The 20173-nt window shown below is 44.3% G+C and overlaps 1 protein-coding gene across 3 annotated transcripts in view; it reads right to left on the bottom strand.

Moving 5' to 3' along the window:
- LOC146186772 (N-chimaerin-like) overlaps nt 1-20173 on the bottom strand; it is a 63806-nt gene that overhangs the window by 24041 nt on the left and 19592 nt on the right. For all 3 annotated transcript variants that reach the window (XM_084607394.1, XM_084607391.1, XM_084607393.1), the window contains exons 8-11: nt 15194-15278; nt 12574-12747; nt 4279-4356; nt 4012-4149 (exon numbers count right to left, since the gene is read on the bottom strand). In XM_084607394.1, coding sequence (XP_084463520.1) covers nt 4012-4149; nt 4279-4356; nt 12574-12747; nt 15194-15278 — 475 coding nt within the window. The remainder of the gene's footprint in view (nt 1-4011; nt 4150-4278; nt 4357-12573; nt 12748-15193; nt 15279-20173) is intronic.

Here is a 20173-nt window from a genome sequence, read left to right as displayed (position 1 = left end):
AAGCAGGTGAAGATAAAGGAGCCTAAAAAGTTATCGGTATTTACGTCTCATCTTGGGGGTGTGTTTGCAGACCCTCGGCCTAGACTATAACTTTGTTTATTTTTTTAAGTTTTGCCATTTCTCTAGCAAAATAATTAGTCTATGCGTACCTTGATAAAGCCACTTAACAAGAAGTAGTTAGCTTTGCATTGAAAACACCGATGGTTATTTTTGCTACATGGGTGTATGAAAAGTTGGCTGTGGTTTAGCTCTGGTTAACCCTAGTTGAATTGCAAAAGCAATGGCGGAAGCTTCTTTTGCCTGCTACACTGTTCCCCTGCCACGCCCTATCAGTGTAAGGGGCTACATTATTGGGGACACTTAAGCTCATCCTTTAAGGGTATGATGCGAGAACTTAAGCTACCAGCCCACATATAAAGTCACACTTCAACCAAGCCGTATGGACATGCCTACATGTCGTAGGGGCAAAGAGAATGCAAACAATTCTGGCAGGCTGATTCTCCCATATGAAAGCAGTAACCCGAGTTGGCAGCTCCTGCCCGTGGCGTAGGAGTAACGTGAATTCAAATGTCATGGCAGGCTGATTCTAATGTCCCCCTCTCACATGAAAGGAGAGGATCGAGTGAGTGCTCTTGCTGAGCACACGCTCGCCCGACATACGCCGCTAACTAGCCTATCATCATGACTACTATCACCCTCACGCTAGAGAAGGAGAATTAAGATGCGCTATTCACAGTCCCAGGCGTGGCTCAGTTGGTTAAACCGCTCAGCTGGGGGTCCGAGGATCCGAGGGATGGAGGTGGTGGAGACATGTTATTTTTTTTTAAATGAAGAAACCGTAGCTATGCCTCTTCACGTGCATGGCGTAGCTGCGGCCACCCGAGGTCTTGCTTTGGCTGTCGGAGTATTGCTTCCGCAACAAAACAAGGCAAAACATTGCCGGGAGCGAGCGGCAGCGAAGTGGCGCCGACTATGGCGCCATCTGGCAGAGATCGGCTATCTTATATGTACTACTGGGAAAAATGTCTGTGGACCCCATTCAAACTGCAACCAAAGCACATAACTTCCATAGCTCACAACTTTCATATCGGCCAGTAGTCTCGGATCATACTTGTCGATGTCAAATTTGGACTTTAGTTCTCTAATGTGTCCTAGGTAAATAAGGTGATATAATTCGTTTACATCGTGCTCCCAGTTAAAAATCACCAGACGGGTGGTCCAGAGACTTTTTGTCCCCAATTTTAAGATGCACAGGACATTAGTGGAGCGGAAGGAAAAGAAAATGTTACAACAGTCAACTAAATCTGCCTCAACAAAGAAAGCAGCACCAGCTGAAGCAGATGTTCTTAAAAAAAGCTGCAGATTTGCAATGTACCATTTCTCTCAACAAGGCTTGCTATGCATCTGGAGTGAACCAACTGTAGATTCCGCTTTATAGCAAATCGGCACACCTTCACATGAGGCACCCAACTTTAACAGCAGTATTCTTTGCGCACTGCAATGACTATTAAATGCATGACTAAAGAAAAATACTGACATACAGTGCCTGAAAGGGTCAAACATTCCTCCCGAGTTCATAACAGCTAGCAAATGGAGGCTGCCAGTAAGAGGAGGCCCTCCATGATTTCCCGAGATTTCTGTAAAGTACATTGGGCAATGCTTGTGGCATTGTTCTTGTGCTTGTGCTGGTTTTGAACCTTGAGCAAATTGTCAACTGCTGCTTGCATTTCCACTGAATTGGGTCGTTTCGATCAATGTGCGCTACCAATAACGGCTCAATTGACAGCCTGGTGACGTTTTCGTTTCTCCAGCATGAAAAAGTGACATAATTTCTCAAATCTCTTCTTTTTTTTCTTTGACGCAGCTACATATGATGTAAACAGCGTGTACAGTCAACCAAAGGTTCTTCCGTATCTTTGGCAGCAAATTAGTGGTACATAGTAAAATAGGGGCCTTAGTAGTAAGGAGCAAGGACGTCTGTCCTTTTTCTTGCAAAGTGTCACATGATGTAGTGAGAGATCACAGGAGTTTTTCACAGCATATATTCGATGACAACACTGGCTCAAGAAGACATTGAGAACAATTCCACTCAAATTTTGTTCTCGGCAGAATGCAATACAGCGGCTTTTTTAGGCACTGTTGAATTCTTTGTTTAGTAGCAAAATTAGACTTGAAAGTAAAACATCCCCACCCACCATCCAATTCAAACTAGTGATGTCAAGATCAAAAAGGGATCTCATGATGACCATAGGGAACCTTAAGGCAACATAGCCTAGCCCCTAACATCCAGGTGCAAAACAACAACAAAGCACCTCAATCGGGTGGAAGCAGGCTCGAGCATTTTGGAGCACCTCAGGGAGTAGTAACAAAGCCATTTTGGAGCAGCTTTGGAGCAGCAAGAACAGAGTTTGAAGCACTCGAACTATGTTTTGGAGCGTGTTTTTAGTTTAAAATGTTTTTAATAATGGCAATTTTCGCTTCCTGACATACAAAAATCCCCGATTTGAGTACTTATTAATCCATGTTCAATGCTTTTCTGAATACATACACACCTCTGACAAGACATGACAAACAGCCAAAACAAGTACAAATCTTTAAAATAACACAACTGACCTGAGCAACAATTTGGAACAGACTACACTTCACAATTGAACATCCAACTAAAAGCTTTTTACTATTTTGACTCGATAGATTCAAAGGTGGAGTCAGGCTCTACAGCACAGCCACTATTTTGGAGTTAACATCGATCAGCAGCACATCTGTGCTACCTAGTGAATATCCTTTTGATCCTATGCCCGTGTCGATATGTTTCTGGGCAATGGTCAGTAGTGCTTTCGGAGAGGATAGATGCCGCTAAAGGGTAGCCTTTTCCTCCCTCAGATTCTTTACTTCACGGTCTTCTGCCAGTGGCTGCTCACATTATCGCTTGAGCTATGATGAGGCTTCCTTAATTTCAGCACACTGGTAATATACCTTGTATGGCTTTCCAAAACTTTTGTAACATTTCTAGTAATTGATACCTAAGTGGCATCATAACAGTATGCTTTTGCCATGCATAGGCATGACAGCCTCGGTGGTGTACAGGGTCATCCACTTCTAGCTATAACATGGTCTCTGCTTTCAGTGCAACATTGCGCCCCACACAGGCGCATATCGAAGTAAAGCGATACATGCACAGCGGGACACGGAGGAGGTACATCACAAGGCCTGCCACTTGGTTTTATTGCTTGACCGGGTCGTACACAATGACGCTTTGAAGGTAGCGACCGTGTTATAGCTAGAAGTGGACGACCCTGTACCGGTTTCGCAGCAGAACAATTAGAACAACTCGTGTAATTCTTTACGGCTGGACAAGCTTTCAACGGCTCGTGGTAGTTTGCAGCGTCTGCTTCGCTCGCTGCTCTACGTTCCCTCACCACTGATGATTCAAAAGGCTGGGAGAAAGTGCTATGTCACAAACACAGAGCATTTTTTTGCAGTTAATTCCCTCTAATAGCTTCTGGCTCGTTTTCAATTTACATGTGAACAAACATTCATTATGAGGCAGCCAGCTTGGAGCAATTTTGGAGCAATATTGTGTTTTGGAGCAGGAAACGCAGTTTGGAGCAGAACGAAGCAAATGGCGCAGCAGTTCCACCCCTGCTTAATGTCGTGACATTCCTAACCTTTCGTAGCCTTTTAAAGCTCCATTGAGAAACACTAAACAGCACATTATGTGCTTCTAGCACCATGTGCAAAGTGTTTTGTATGAAATAAAGCCTGTATGAAATAAAGCAAGGAGATTTAGGAATGTTGGTGCAGATGCTATGAATTTAGCCGTTCCAACTCAAGACTGCAACATGAGCTCTAAAATTTCAACGAAGTGGCCCAAACAGCAAGTTTGTAGCAAGAATAAAAATTGGAGAGAACTTATGTCGGGGTCCTTTAAACACCTTCCCAGTGTATAATGAAGTGAGTGAGCACACAGATGCCATGCACATTACAGAGGATAGTTTGAGAAGATGAACTCACTGACTGCATCGAAGAACTTTGTATAACTGTCGAATGTGATCAGAGGTATAGGCAGCAACCTTAGGAACAGTTTTAGCACGCCCGCTATGACATGAATGTCTTCATACGTGGATGCACCGAGTGGCGCACTTTCACCATCTGGATCACAAAAAAAGGAGAAAACAGAACAAAGAAAGGACATTATTACAGTCAACTTTAACACCCGATGTTTTCGTTATAAGTTAGTTAATGCACGAAAATTTAGACACCAACAGAAAGAGTTCTTACCCTTCTCGAATGACATCCGCAATGCTTCCACTTCATCACTGAAGCCTGATACACGATAAATGCCTTCAGTATCCAAGCCTGCATAAAACACAAAGAACAATCACCTACTAAGAAATAATCAAGCATCTGAATTGCTGCCAACTGCATGAAATAAAAGGTTCAGCATGACTCTTAGCATTTGCTACAATAAACAAATATTAGGACGACAACAAAGCCTGAAGAGTGTAAGAAAAAAAGCAATTGAGAAAACTAAGTGCTGAGGAGCTAAACTACGAAAGAGCCCTCCTTCGTTTACAATTTGCCCATTTTTTTCAGGTAAGAAAGCACAGCTGTGCTAATGTAGCTGTAAGTACCTCAAAAGAGGGGGAAAGGCTCGACGAGAAAATATAATGCATGTGCATTGGACAAGAAGCAAATTTTCCATTTCAAAACTTTGGCTGAGATGATCATGCAACTACTCCCACAAGCACAGTCACCCAGTTACACACATATCTCGCGTTACCTATTGTCACTTGCCACTCGTGCCAGGAAATCGCGATAAAGAGCATGTGACATGGTTGTCATAAAGTGACATGCTCTGAAGCAAAGCTTGTGAATCTCATCAGCCCTTTTATCACATTTTTTTCTCCATCACTTAATGTTTCGGGTGCCTGGCGACTTCCTTTTAGTTGACTAACTTTCTGGTTAAAGCATCTCAGCTGTTTTTCATGTTCACCGCTTAGTTGCCTTACTTTTAAATATTAAGCTTTTGATGAGACATACATTGTGTTGCAGGTTACCCATTACAAAATTATAGCACAAAAAATAAAAAAGTTTAAGGGCGATTGCAATACCCCCTAAAGCGAAATTTGAGCGCAGCTATTGAAGTGTTTTTGCGACATATTACCGCAAAGAATTTGAAAGGTACTTGTATGTACATACGTGCAGTTTCAAAGCATTCTTTATTTTTTCACGAGCCACAGAACTCCTTAGAAGAAGAGAAAGACGAGTGGCTCTTCTGAATTTCTCAGAAGAAGAGGAAGAAGAGCTAGTGCTTCTTTCTTTTTTTCTAAGAAGTTTTTTATGAGCATGGATGGCCAGGCTGCAGTCGGTGACTACGCGTGAAGGCCATCATGCCCGCGAAGAACGACATGACGCGCCGAGCTGAGAACCAAAAATGAACTGCTCATTTATTTCCAAGTGCGCCGCTTGCTAGGCAGCCAGGTGTGGAGCGGCACCGCATGGGGGCGCTGCGCACAAGCAAACATTGTGGCAAAGTTCTCTTTGGCTCATGACTCTCTTTCATCTGATTGCATTGACAGCAAAAGCAACGTGGCCAAAGCAGTCTTTATTTTGCTCAAGAATTGAGGTGCGCAGTATGTGATAAATGAATAAAGTAGAATTTCTCTGAAGAGAAAGAAGAGCCACGAGCTGTCAAATTATTTTCAGTATGAAAAGAAAAAAAAATAAAGGCTGTATGAGGGAGTGAGGTTACTTGTTAGTACTGCACCTGCTGCACCAAGATGTATCTTGATGAGTTATTTATGGAACTCTAATTGTGTAGGTGGGTGTCATCATCTGCTGTAAACACTAGCCAGAAACACTCTCCTTTTAAAGTCCTGTTGCCATTGAAATATTTCTCTCTCTCTCTCCTTTTAAAGTTATGTGAAAAACTGCATAAAACTGAGTTTGGGGCACAAAAAGATGAGCACTGGAAAACTGCGACAGGGACAGGGTTCTCCCCGGAAAATTTTGAGAGATGGACATTTGACAACTAGGGAGAAGGAGAGCAGCACTATAAACCGAATAACGACAACACAGCAGATGTCTTGAAAGAAAAATGACAGCACGAATACTTGCACAGTTCTTTTTTCGACTACACTAAAATCTTGTTTCGGCCCTCAGGAAAAATGTTCAAATTGTCGAATAGTTGTAAAAACCTGCCGAAAACCATTTACATCAATGCAGCTTTATAAAATGAACACCTGGGATATGATTACGCATATGTTTTAGATGAAAGTTATGTGACAACAACGATTTTTCGTGCATTTGTCAAGTGGACTGTTTTGCGCACACTGTCGGGAATGTCGAAAAATTGCTTCAAAATCCCAAGTACTACCGCACCCTTTTTCGCAATGCATTGCAGTAGCAGTGGTGCTTCGTTACAACAGGCCCTTTGCATTATGGGCATGCTTCACAGCACAGACTTAATAATAAATAATAATAATTATATAGTTCACAGGAAGGAAAAGGCACAGTACCTGTCACACTTGTTTCTGTGGACACCTGAACCCCACCTTAAAGGGACAGAACACTGGCCAAAATATGTCATGAGATTATGGTGGAGATGAAAAGATCTTGCCTCATATAGTACAGATCGAGCACTACAATATCCAAGAAAAGAGGCTTTACAATTTTAATTTGCTATTGAAAATTGCATAAAAACAACCGAGGTGCTATCTAGTGGAAAAACCCTCGTACTTTCAGTGTAGCCCCCCACGTGACTACATGTCAGCAAAATATCGCCGATTTTCGTTACTGCACATTGTTCTTTTTTCTTCTAGGAGTGCTTGCCATAGTTTATTATATTTTGCGCTCTGTCCAGTGCATCCTTAAATAAAAACTACCCCTGCTTTTGCACCGCGAGAGGTATGCTTTCAGGTTTTGCCACTAGATGGCGCCACAGTATTTGCAATTTCGTGAACAAAGCAATGACAGTGCCCACTAAATATTTTGTCGACGAGGGCATGCATTATAGTTCCGTAACAGCATTGAGTGTGAAATTGAAAAGGACATTACTCTATGTATAAAATGTCCGATTACTGTCTGGCAAGTGAAAGTATATTTGTTTTTGGTATGTCTTTTTTGTCGACCACCGGTCGTCATCGCGGTGGCTGCTCATGGTTTCCAGCATCGGATTACATAAAAACGGGCGCACGCATTGATCGAAAAATTCTCGGTAAAATTTTCTACAGTGTTTCTAACAAAGCCGTTATGGAATCGAACATTTTAGTCATCAATCTTTCCACTGCGGTGAAAAAAAATCGAGACCTAAATTCCAGAGTTCTGTCCCTTTAAGGGATGGGAGGAAGGTGGGAGTGAAAGTTGAAAGAGAGAAAGAGGAGCTGCAGTGGAGGGGTACGGAATAATTTCGACTACCTGGGGATTAACATGCACACTGACATCACACAGCACACGAACGCCTCTTCATTTCACCTCCATCGAAACGCAGCCGCCACGGTCGGGATCGAACCCGGGTACTCCAGTACAGTAATTGGGCATCTTACCACTGCACCACCGTGGCAGGGTTGTGCAGTGAACCCTTTTCAAAAATGCAACGGTGAACTCAAGCAGTGAAGGATGCACATGAATGCAAGAAAGAGAACATGAGTTAGAAGAGTGTTATGCCATCCCGAAATAAAAATAAAAGACCAGTGACGTGCACTGCAGCATCTGAAAAAATGTGACTTGCCACATAACTGTAGTTTAGTTCCCATCTCAGATATATAAATCACATTCGAAGTGTTCGTTGGATAAAATTACCATGAGGAAAATGGTTTTCAGGAGTCCTTTAGGATCGTTTGGTAGTTCGAACTTTGGGATATTTTGAACATTTTTCCTGATCCGCTGAAGACTGACTTACAATTTACTGTACTTGAAAGATAGAAAGAGCCCGGACCAGCAAAGCATTACCAGGCGGCCAATTAAAGTAAATGTAAAGGAGCTCACATTAAACAACAAAAGGACAATCCTTGGCCTGTTGACATTACCCCGTATAAAGGTGGTCCAAAAAGGGCAATTAAGAAGGCGGCATAGGAACATTACACAATTGCCAACCAAGGGTGCACTGCTACTAGGCATGGGAGCTCAACCTGCTCCATATTTGCTGGCTAGGCGGGCAAAGGCCTGTACGTAGAAGTGTAGCAAGCAGATGAGCACTGTAAGCACATGGTTAGCGATACTAATAGCAGTGGTTTGAGAAGCTTTAGTGCTAGTCACACAGTATACATCGCTGGACCAATCAACCATGTGGCACGAGTCGCCTGCCCCATTGACTCCACACTTTCTGTGCTGCTACCGCGTGCGACAGTGCAGTTTGTTTGTGCCACACGCACGTGGGATGGCAGATGATGCTGTTGAAGACCCACGAGAAAGACACGACTAGCTGGAACTGATGTCGGATCAGATGGCTGTGTCAGTGCAAATGATGACTCTGACGTTGCAGAGACACGAAGTGACAAAGAAATTTTACATCAAACAGGAGCACTTGCCAACTCTCAGGAATTTGAGAGTGATGAGAAGGCAGACCGCCTACTATCTACTGCAAATGCTTTAAATGCTATTAGTTACACTGTTACCCGAGGACAACGCTGAGAGCTATGGAACGCAAAGTGGTAGGTGCAAAGGTAAGAGATAGGAAGTGTGCAGAGTAGGTCAGAGCAAAATAACTCGAGTTAATGACATTCTAGTGGAAATCAAGAAGAAGAAATGGGCATGGGCAGGGCATGTAGGGTGAAAAGAGGACAACCGATGGTTTCTTAGGGTAACAAATTAGATTCCAAGGGAAGGAAAGTGTAGCAGGGGGCAGCAGAAAGTTAGGTGGGCTGATGTGGTTAAGAAGTGCGCAGTGATCAGTTGGATGCAGCTAGCACAGGACCGGATTAATTGAAGGAAAATGGGAGAGGCCTTTGCCCTGCTGTTGGTATAATCTGGCTGATGGTGACGATAATGACTTACACCGTGTCCTTAAAGAAAAGGAGCACACGATTACTATACCGAAAAGTTTGAAAAGCACCTAGACTGGGCCTGTTTTGATGACACCTACGCATATAATGGACCTTTTAACCCTTTCGCTGTCAGGCGTTTCTGGCTGTGACACACCCCCAGTGTCGGCTTGGTTTCAGGGAGCGAGCATATCAGGGAACAAGCATAGCGATTTATTTTTGATTATGATTGCTATACAAATAACATAGTCAACAGAATATGCACATTTCAGTGTTCTGCAGGTGTTGTTCATTAACATCATCATAATTATCAGCCTGATTATAAATTATATAAATGAGGATAATATAAGAAAAAAAAAAACTGCTCAATACTTCTTCAGAGACTCAATCCGAGCTCGACTCATATTTATAATCAAAAGAGCCATCGCTCCAGTCCGCAGTCGAAGGTCCCGCGCGGTCAGCCATCTGAAAGTAACCGCGCTCACGGAGGGCACACTTTCGATGGCCCGCACGCTGTGAAATCAAGATGACCGAGGGAGATGGAAAGAAGTTAAAACAACCTCTTTTGCTGCTTCTAGCCGCAAGCAAGGGTGCGGCAAGAAAGAGCAAAAGCAGCGATTGAGTCATGTGTCAACCTATTGTAGAGGCAACGGCACGAGGGGCGACGTGCCGCGTCGTGTCGTAGCAGACACTCCAACAGAATAAAAATAAAAACTTGCAAACCTGCGGCAGCTAGCAGAACAACCCTTGAACCCGTAACCGCACGCACGCGCCGCGAAACGCGCGTGCAGAGCAACCACGCCCCTAGCAAAGAAGGTGGCGGGGGTGGGCACGGTCGCTCCATACTCTTCAGTATATACGTACCAACACAACGCGGGGCGGAAATACGAACTTATAGAAAGATTTGACGGATGGCGCAGCCTGTCCAAGCGCGCCAGCTGTGTGCTCAGGCGCGAAATTTTGAATGCACGATAGAGAATGTACCGGTACGTCAGTGACACTGTGGAAGAGAAGCACGAAAACGTACCGGTACGTTTGTGACAGCGAAAGGGTTAAGAGCTGAATGCCACTCCAGACCGGCTCTGAATTTCGGGTTAACACGAGAAGTCCATTTATCACAAGCTTTGGATATACAGTCGAACCCGGACATATCAAATTTTGGTTATATCGAACTCACGGAATATCCCCTTGAAAATCCCATGCAAAAGTATAGGAAAGCTGCGTCATATATCGACCTCAATTTCATTGGTCGTTCGATATATCGAAATCCGCACCACGCACTGGAAAGTGTGCCTTTCCCAAAGACGATCGCATCACCCTTAGCCGTTTGCCGCGTGACGTTTTCAAGCCACGTGCGGAAGTAATGAGAGGGGACAGCTCGGCCAGGACAGCGCCGCACCCATTCCTAAAAGGTGCGCGCATTTGCGGTTGTCGTTTCCCGCGCGCCAGCACGTGACATTTGCAAGCCATGTGTGTGAATGAACCAGAGAGAACTGGTGGGAACGAGAGGGGAAAAACGCGACAGAGCGAAGCACAAGGGTGTGCCCATTCTTTTGCTGAGCTATCTCTCTCCTTCCTCTTTCCCGGCCTTCGTTCGCAGTAGCACGCGCTACGCATGCGCCAAGCCAGCTCAGCCCGTTCTCAGACAGAACGTCGGACGCTTTCTCCAGCGTGTGTTGCAAACCCTCTGCGCGCGGCGGCTGACGTGGCTATGGCGCCTGCGGAAGTCAAGAAGCAGCAGATCTATCTTTTTTTTTTTTTTTTTTTTTTTTTTTGCGAGAGTCGTCTATTTTTAGCGTTGTGCTGTAAGCGCGGTGTAGCGTAAGATATGACGTTACGAAGCAGCATTTTTTTTTTTTTTTTTCGGGAGTCGTTTATCTTTGCATGTATGAATCAACGAAAGCATGCGGTCAGCTGCGATCATGACACCGGCTTTTAGCATTTTTCGCTCCAAACAGCATTTGCAGCTACTGTATCACGCTTTCCAATGATTTTGTGGCAGTGGACTACGCCCACCCCAAGCGCGGCGTGATAAATCGAACTAGGCTTGTGCAATCATGTGTGCAATCAAGCCATCACGGGCAGTCTGCCAAGTTCGCTCCCTGCTGCTGCAGGAGCTATCAAACGATATAAACACTCTGGGACGCGACATTATCGCTGCGCAGCATCTTGCACGCTGCCAAGAAATGAGCTGTGGATGAGACGACCGAAACGGAGTGCGACATGCAAGCGAAAACGCCGGCAATTTCTGCCGCAGCCAGCAACACAGCAACCTTATTTTGATCTGCCGCGGTGGCTCGAACAGCAGAGGGAAGCAGTTCCAACAAGTTGGAAATTTTTTGCTCTGTCACTGAGATCGCTTAATCGCTTGCATGTGAGCGAGCTGGCCTTAATGCTTTTTTTTTTTTTCAAATTCTCGGTTGCTAAAGTGGAAGGTGGGTTAATTATGCGAGCGAGTTGATTACGCGAGAAATACGGTATCGTTTAAAGTGGAGGGTGGGTTAATTATGCGAGCGAGTTGATTACGCGAGAAATACGGTATCGTTTTTTCGCATACTAAGTGCCGTCCCAGGCCGATTTCTGTATATCGAATTATCGATATATCGAACTATTTCGCGATCCCCTTCGAGTTCGATATATCCGGGTTCAACTGTAACACACTCATTCGGCGCCACCTTCATGCTCGTTACAAGTGGGCTTAGGTGTATTCGCGGTGTCATATTTTGCATTCCTCTTTTGCTTTGTTTGGCTTTTTAATCCGATAACATTAGAGTCATCCAGAAAATGCGGCGTTGGAGTTGTCGACATTATAAGTGAAAAATCACTCGCATGGCTCTGCCAGGTGGTAGTTGGCAGCTGACGTGACTGTGAACTGACTGGTCATGGCATCATGGCACATTATGGTCGAGGTGACAGATGCTATCAACTTGGTCTTAACTGTTAAGGTGGAAGGGCGAGATAGGAATCTATCCTTCCAGGACCCTTAGATCCCTATAGTCATACATGCCGGCCCTAGGCCAAACAAGCACTTTCGTACGGCTTGGTTTCACATAATACGATGTCTTATGATTGGTTGGTTTACGAGGTTTAATAAGCCAAAGTGACTCGGGCTATGAGGGACGCTTTAGTAGACGGCTCCAGAAATTGCAACCACCTGTGGTTCTTTAACGTGTAATGACATCGCACAGCACACGGGCGCCTTGCTTTCCGCCTCCATTGAAAAAGAGCCGCCTCGCTTGAGACTCAACCCTTGAGCATAGCAGTCGAGCGCCGTAACCGCTGCACTACTGCTGCGGGCCACAATATCTTATGACTGAATGCAAAAATTACACTTACTATTTAACTGTACTTTTTTGCCAAATAAACAACAACGAATGAGTATGTGTGAGATGATGGAAGCACAAATAAAAGGGGATTGATTTAGCGAGTAGCATATCGAATAAACGTGAAAAAGAGCTTCAGAATTCTCTCAAAAAATTTTTTTTCCTTCCTTCAGCACTTCAAGTGGGCATATTCTCACTGAACCTGTTAAATTTGTTTCAGCAACCTGACAGTGGAGCAGCCACTGCATTCCAGTCACTGTGAAGCTCACCCCTCTGCTCAATCTCCTTGATGCACATGTCCAACACAAAGGGCCGGGGCGTGTTGTGCGCCTTCACCAGGGTAGTCAGGTCCACTCCAAAGACCCGCTTGACGTACTTAGTGTCTGGGAGGCAGTCGTTGGGCACTTTCTCTGAACACCGGTTGTGCGCGCTGAATCCGCAGTCTGCGAGAAACACTGTAAGTTGCCTCCTTGTTGTGGAAGAAGCAGGCAGAGCATGCATGCGCACAGCAAAATTAGAGAGAAATGCAAGCATTTATACGTTTCCTTTCAGACTATCTGGACACACCGAAAGTGGACATCCATCTCACCAGTCTGGTGCATGACCCTTTTCTCAAGCATTCTACCCCAGAAGAGCCAAGCGCGAGGCCAGGGAAAACCTTGTACCCATTGAAAAACTAATGGGTACTTGGCAATATTTGGGGTTGAACCCAGCACCTCCTGAATGTGAGATGACTCTGTAACATCAAACCACCACTTCGGTCGTTAAAAAAGAAAAAAAATATTCCCAATTGAGACCGCTGTCACACGCCTATGTTGCTGATGTGGTTGACTGGATCGTTTGAAAACGACCCGCTCAAATCTCCATCTGTTCTAAGATGAAAACAACAAGGCTGACATAGCAAATTATTGTAGCTGCTCCAATTTATCAAGAGAGTACAGTTACAGAATGTTTCATTCTTTATCCTCCATTCAAGCACAATACTATCACTTTGTCCATTTTAATCAAGCTAGATCACTTTCTGACAAAACAAACATGCTTCCTGGTCTGTGGCACAGTGCATTATCAATGCTATCTTCTTTGCTGGCTTTGTTTGCTGCAATGGCAAAACACAACGATGGCAGGATGTCTTCTTGCCCATTATGAGGCTCCTTGAGGCTCAGCACATAAGGCTGGAAAATTCTTTGCCAGCAGTTCGGTGCGCCGAGCAAACTGAGTGTGGAAGCATGTCACAGTTTGGCCAATCTCGCCCAGCCACCTAAGCCTTCCTGGATCGTTCGTGCCTGGGGCATCCTGGTCCTACTAGGCTTTGCAGTGGTATTGTACTGGCGGCATAGAAACAGTACCAGGCATAAATGGCTGTGAAGATTGCAGCTCCATTACTAGGACTGCGTTGCAGCGGTAACAATTAAGAAGCTGAGCGCTAGCACAGTGCTGTGCTAGCGTAAGTTGTGCATTTTATTCAGTGCCTACGGTATTTATTGGACCCGCCAGCAGCAGTACACGTTTCCCTCACTTCCTTCTGTGCAACTCTTCCATCCTTCCAGTGTGCTGAAACTGCGCGCTCGTTACGCGGCGTTAACAGCTTGTGTCGTGAAAGAAAATTTAGCCGATCGAACTCTGCAAAAGCTGCAAACATGTATGCTGTAAGGCACATGGCAAATACCAGGTGGAGTAAAAGAACTGGGATGCACTCTATATTGCCCACAAAGAGGCCTGATCAGAGGTAAATAAAATGTTAGATACTACATGTGACAGTGGTCAATATTTTTCTTCCAGTGGAAAGTTTTGTCACTGCAATGTTGAATTTCGGTGACACTCTGGAAAAGTCCCCCCCCCCCCCCCCCCCCTCCCTCCATCCTGTTTTCCAGAAATTTTGGAGAGTCAGAGGGGGCACTTTCTCGGAATTTTACGATAGATGGTCTTTCAAGCATATGCAAAATGTTTTGAAATTTTGCTTAAACTTATTTAAGAAATGGAGAAAAAATGAAAAGCAACACAGAAAGTAGGAAAAGCATGAATTTCAAAATAAAAAACTGCGAAAAGAATAATTCGAAATATGCAAAATGCACTATGCCTCCTCTTAGATGTGAAAATTTTGCGCGGCTACCTGTAAGTTTCATTTTTTGGCATTGTTCGCCACCAGTAGCCACTACACATGTTATGTAGTGAATGTGCTAATGTGGTGAAAGCTTGCTCACAACTAAAGTGCTACAGACATTCATTTTTGGGGTTTCCTCTGCTCATAGTACAGCTCACAGTTTTTGTATTTTTGAGCTCTCTCTGGTTTATGCTTGGAATGTAGGGCAGGAGAGAACTAGCTGATTTACCATCAAGAATAAAAATTTGCCGGCGGAGATGTTCTTGGAAAGGAAAACCTTACTGCATTTCTCTGTGCATAAACTTTTCTCTCTCTGTCGTTTAAATGGCACTGTGGCCTCCAGCGTACTCAAACCTTACTCAAATTGTACTCAAAGGGCTTAGGATAAAGAATGCTAGCAAAGAAACAGGGAGGCGGTGACCGGGGCATTTAGAGAATGCTGAGTTAAAGTCAAGAGAGGATTCTGCCAGTGCACATAAAGCTTAATTTAGGGCAAACATGCCCACAAGAGCACCCTCCTAGTTTTTCTATTACTCTCTCTTCATTGCTGTCCATTGCTTCTTTTCCAGATTTGGTCTTCCCTTCTAACTCCTTGCTGTGTAACTGACTAACCAACTTCTTACGATGACATGCCATTCACAGGATTGTACCATACAAACTGCACCATAGTGACATATCAATAGCATGCATGCTTGATATGATATGCATTCATGCGATGTAGTCACCTGACAGTGTACATGCAGCATAAAGTAGAAAAGGAAAAAAAAAATTTTAAAAATGTGCCATACCTTCACATCGTACACCTTGGGCTATCAGACCCCACATGAAGTTGCCGCAGAAGTCACACCATGGAAGGCCCTTGAAGTTGTTTACCTGTTTGAGACAAATTATGAGGAATAATCAAGACATGTAGAACATTGCCTTTCACTCTTTGTAAAGCACCTAAATATAGCCAAACTGTCAGCATTCTCTTTGCATTGAACGCCAAAAAATTTCAATGCAGCCAAGCAAGTATTCCCGTTTGATCGAATGCCTCCATGCCAATTTCGTCTTCAGCATGATCAGTTAAAAACCACTCGTACATCACTTGCTGTAAATCTTTCTTGCAGTTGCAGTATGAAATCCTGGTTCCAGCAGAGCAAGCTACATTCTAGAAGACAGTTGCAACGTTAAACACGAACTGCAAAATGTTTTGCTCGTTTAGATCTCTCGCTTGCTTGCATCGAAATTTGGCACACAGATGGTACATGGCCATCTAAATTTTTGATATCACGTTTAGGTAATGTATTTGCCCAGTTTGATCAGAACTGATTAAAAATCTGTTTAGTCTGCTATATAGGTAACGAAAGACACACCTTTTGCATGGCCGATGCCGACGACGCTATCTAGTGTACACTCGCAAAATGATTCCATCATTTTATTTCGGCAGGCACGAAGCAAACTTGTTGAACTGGGGGAGGAAATTGTACTGAGCAACCTTGAACCTAGCCGCTTAAGAATGCTAGCTCAATCCTTCACTAATAACTGCAGTTTCAAGGTAGAACAATCATTCCACGGATATGCAACAGACGGTGCGGCCAGAATCAGCTATGCAAAAGATGCTTGTTTTGAGTCGCTGACAATGCAAGCGATGCAGATTGCTAATTGATTCTCACCGCACAGGGCAAGCACATCATCCAAACTTGGTATTGAAAAATATCAACGGTCATACACTGCCAGTGCACCAAATTTTAGCCCGAATAAGCGAGCAATTGAACCAAGACAAGTATTTTGCGCTTGTTATACAATTCACAGTCTTTTTGCGCCATATTTTTTTTTTTTTCAGAAGTTAGTTATCATCATGCCGATATTTGTGTGCATAAGCAGTGAAAGGTGGTGTCATGAGGATGAGGAGAGCTGAAAAAAGATGAAGAACCAAATTATTCTGATAAGTGGCATGTACCAATGTTGACATTGTAGTACTTTCTTTTGACAATCTTATAAATCAGTAACATCAATGGTTAAGTTACCAATTTTTCTTCATGTTTTTTTCATGTGCTTCTTTTTATTCTTTACTCAATATTTATTTCAAACAACACAACGATGAAGGGAGACGTAGCCAAAACTGAAACTGAAGGCTCTTGACAGGGGCAAGGCGCCCATAAGGCAGTTTCAGCCACAAATACCACCTGGTTCCATAGCAGTGGTACAGTGCTCTAGAATATTGGGCAGTGTCTCGTGCGAGGGCGGAGCATGGGCTCTTTTTGCGATGACTGCTGCGCCATCGGCCAGGGGGCGCTTCGTGTAACAGGTGTGCGCAGCGAGCCGTCCACTGGCTGTGCTGCCGTGAGCGTCGGCTCATCGTATCTGCACTGCGTGGTGCGCTTAATTCGATATTTAATGCTTGGTGATCGCCTACTTGCTTAAGAATTTTAACATTTGAACCATAATGCATTGTTCCATGGTCTGCGCTGCTGTATGGCGCTGTAATGCCAGCGACGATATTGGTACAGTGAACTAGAATATTTCACTGTAATACTGGTGTGGTGCGCGCTATTAGCCATGAGCTAAATACAGCATAGGTCGCACTTCGCGTGTGTTAAGAGTGCATTTCGTGTTTCCGAACCTATGTGAGTCTACTGCACACACTTGGATAAATATGTTGCACAGAAAGAAATTCATTCGAAGCCTGCGGTGTTTCGAAACTCGCGAATCTTAGAATCCTGTCTGAATAGCAAAGTGTTCTAGAGAGCTCTTGCGTTGTGCAAAAAAAAGAAAAAACAAACAAACAAACAAACAATAAACGTCATTCTGCAGACAGTCATTTATTCAGGTTCCAAACATGGCAAAACATGCAAATCAGAGCCTTGGTAGGCCGTACCGTCCTTGACCACAAGCGTACACTTCTGGGAAAAGAAATTTCCGTTGAACGACGAGCACTCACCAGCAACTGGTTGTATACTTGCACCAGCTAGGGCACTACTGTAGCCCACTAACATGTTCAATTAGTGCCTCCGCCTGTACTGGTTTGGAAATGTCTAGCTAGAACAACTTTTTTCCTCTAGAAACTTCCGCCACAAGAGCCTCCTCACCCGATTTTGTAGCCGACATATCCATTTTGACAGCTTTTTCAGGGCCAATTTGCTGCTGTCTCCGGCAGCATCTAGCTCACATGCACTCGGCATAGTGGAAAGCTTTTTCTTAGCGTGGCAAGGCGATCCTTGACCATATTTCGGGTGTTTTAGTAACCAGGCTGCAGGATCTGCTTTTCAGCCATGTAGTAGTGGATTCATACTAAACTTCTGAAGCTCTAAATCTCAAATGTAAAGGCGAGCACCTATCCTCACTTCTTAACTAGTTTTGATAAAGTGGAAATCCTCATTGGCTTTCAATACAAGTGAGGAGCAAAACATGCAGCCTAGTTACTTTTGGGAAAGATGACACATTCGTTTTTCTTGGCAAAATCCCCCCTGTTGGGCTCCTCGGGACTGTCGCCGTCAGATGTCGGCTGCTCTTCATGAGCTAGCTGGTAAACACAGTCTCCGCTTCGCTGCATGAATTGTCTGTTCACAGATGTTCCCCACTTTCATTTTCTTGGGCAGCGACTTTGAAACATATTTTGGTGCGTCCGGAAAGATGGTCGGAACGGCGTCATCAGTAAGCATGTGATCGGCCTCTACTCTAGTTCACCGTTGATTGTTTTATACGTGCGCTGAATGAAAACTTGTTCAAAATAGCGCTCGCACACAACGCTTGCTTCGTTCAGTACTCTGTCTGCTTTCTTGATGTTCTGTGACCAAATCTAACAGCGATCGGCGTCGATGGATACACGGAAGAGAGAGGAACTCCCTTGCACAAGCTGTAACCGCTGTTGCAGCCCGACCCTGTCCATTGTGTCGCGTCGTCTTTCCGTCGTGCACGCATTGCTTAGATGTTCCAAGTGAAGAGCACAGATGAGGTTTCAACAACACACCAAGAAAGCGCAACAAACGGCGAAGAACATGCAGAACAACGAAATACGAATTCCTCAAATCAACACGCGAAGATGGTCTGCGCTCATCTTTGCATGCAAGCGAATGGAGCTCGGCTCGGCGCACCGCACCCCTTGGCACACCTGTTACTGGCAGCGCCCCCTGGGTGTCACGCGCGCTTTCATCGCGGCGACGACCTCGCTCCTCTATTGTTCCCCGGTGCGGATAACACACTGCCCAAGATTCTAGAGCACTGTAGCAGTGGGGAATGACCATAGCTACCAACACAAGCAAAGTTGACATAACTGACGTGCGTCGTGAAACTCAGTTGCAGTACCTGCATTGAAAATGCAGTTACAGGTGCTTATGTAATAGTGTAATAAGTACAAGAGAAAGGATACAAGTTCAAAGCAATGCATTAAAATTTACACAATACACACAGGCAAAAGACACCCGCAAGTATGCACGCAAAAATATACAACAGGGACAGATCCAGATTAACTGAAAGCAAGAAGAGGAAAGAAGAAAAAGAAATTGAGGAATAAGCTAACACTGGTTTGTCCAAAGAAAAAATGCAAACTGTTTAGTGGCTGGTGAATTCTAAATCGAAGCATCTGAGGTCCACGATTGGTTCGGCAACATGGCATGTTCCAAATTTTGTTGAAAGCTACGAAAAGGTCTTGTGCAATATGTTAAATGAGCAACTGCATCAAGGAAGCGGTTTTTATCTTTGCAGTTTTCTTCAAATTGGCATCTAAGTGTTATCTCGTACAGGTCGGTGGCTGGTACCAAACCTAATGAATTGAAAACCAGCCATCAAAAGGTACATTTAGGATCATGCCGACAACTTTTTCTGCAAGTTGATGGAGTTGTGATATGTGCTTGTAAAAGTTGTGTATCATCCCAGGACATGTTTCCTTATGGTATGGCACAAACATTTTATCGAGGGAACACATTTTAACAGACATTTTATTACCACAGAGTCCGAGGGTTGTTTTTTGGTCGCAATAAGACAGCATGGGGTTTATTTTCAGAGATGCAGTTCTGCTCCATGCATATATCTCACTTAGCTTCATAATTGTTGGCCCTGTGTGCAGTATGATCATGCCACTGGTGTAGATTTAGCCGAACGTGGAGACAGTACCACTAAGATGCAATAACTGCTGCGCTTGCCTCTTGCCTTGTAGGAGTAATGCTGTTTCCATTCTTCGAAAACTTGAGCAGCCTTCTTTGTAAATGGCATTTTCTGAGTGAAAAGTTACACATTTACACCTGCAAGGCTAACAAGATACTTTCCAGGAGAATGGCTGTTTGAGCAAATGTGGCGGTAGGAAAAAAATGCTTAACTGGTCACACGTCGATGTTTGCACTAACCAGTCTCAAGTTTCGTTCTAGCCAGTGTGTGACCTTGCTAATTCCCAAGTTTCATGTTAAACCTTTTTGATGCTACAAGTGCATTGCAGCGCTCTTGTCAAAAGGAAGCGGGCCTTTAAACAGAGAGCCCACTTGCCATGCTGGCTGTATACCAAGCCTAGCACGAGCGCTTGAAAATCTGAAGCAAGACGCACTGGTCACATACTGTAGAGCAATCGTTATCGCTTGCTTTCCAGGGCCGAAAAAGAAAGGAAAGGTGCTGCCAACTACCTTATTTGTGAGCCCAGGAATCGAAAAATACAAAAACGAGAAACCCCACAAGGCAAAAAGTACTGGGTTTACGCACTTCTCAACTGCATGCGTACATTGAGCCGTGGTTCTCCACTAAGAAACAAGAGACTGACAGCAGTCATGTAGAGCCAGTTCCAGCTTGTGCTCCCTGTA

This window comes from Amblyomma maculatum, chromosome 6 (genome assembly GCF_055883805.1).
Source record: "Amblyomma maculatum isolate TAMU_Amacu chromosome 6, ASM5588380v1, whole genome shotgun sequence".
Classification (NCBI taxonomy): Eukaryota; Metazoa; Arthropoda; class Arachnida; order Ixodida; family Ixodidae; genus Amblyomma; species Amblyomma maculatum.
This window is presented reverse-complemented; position numbering and strand designations above follow the sequence as displayed.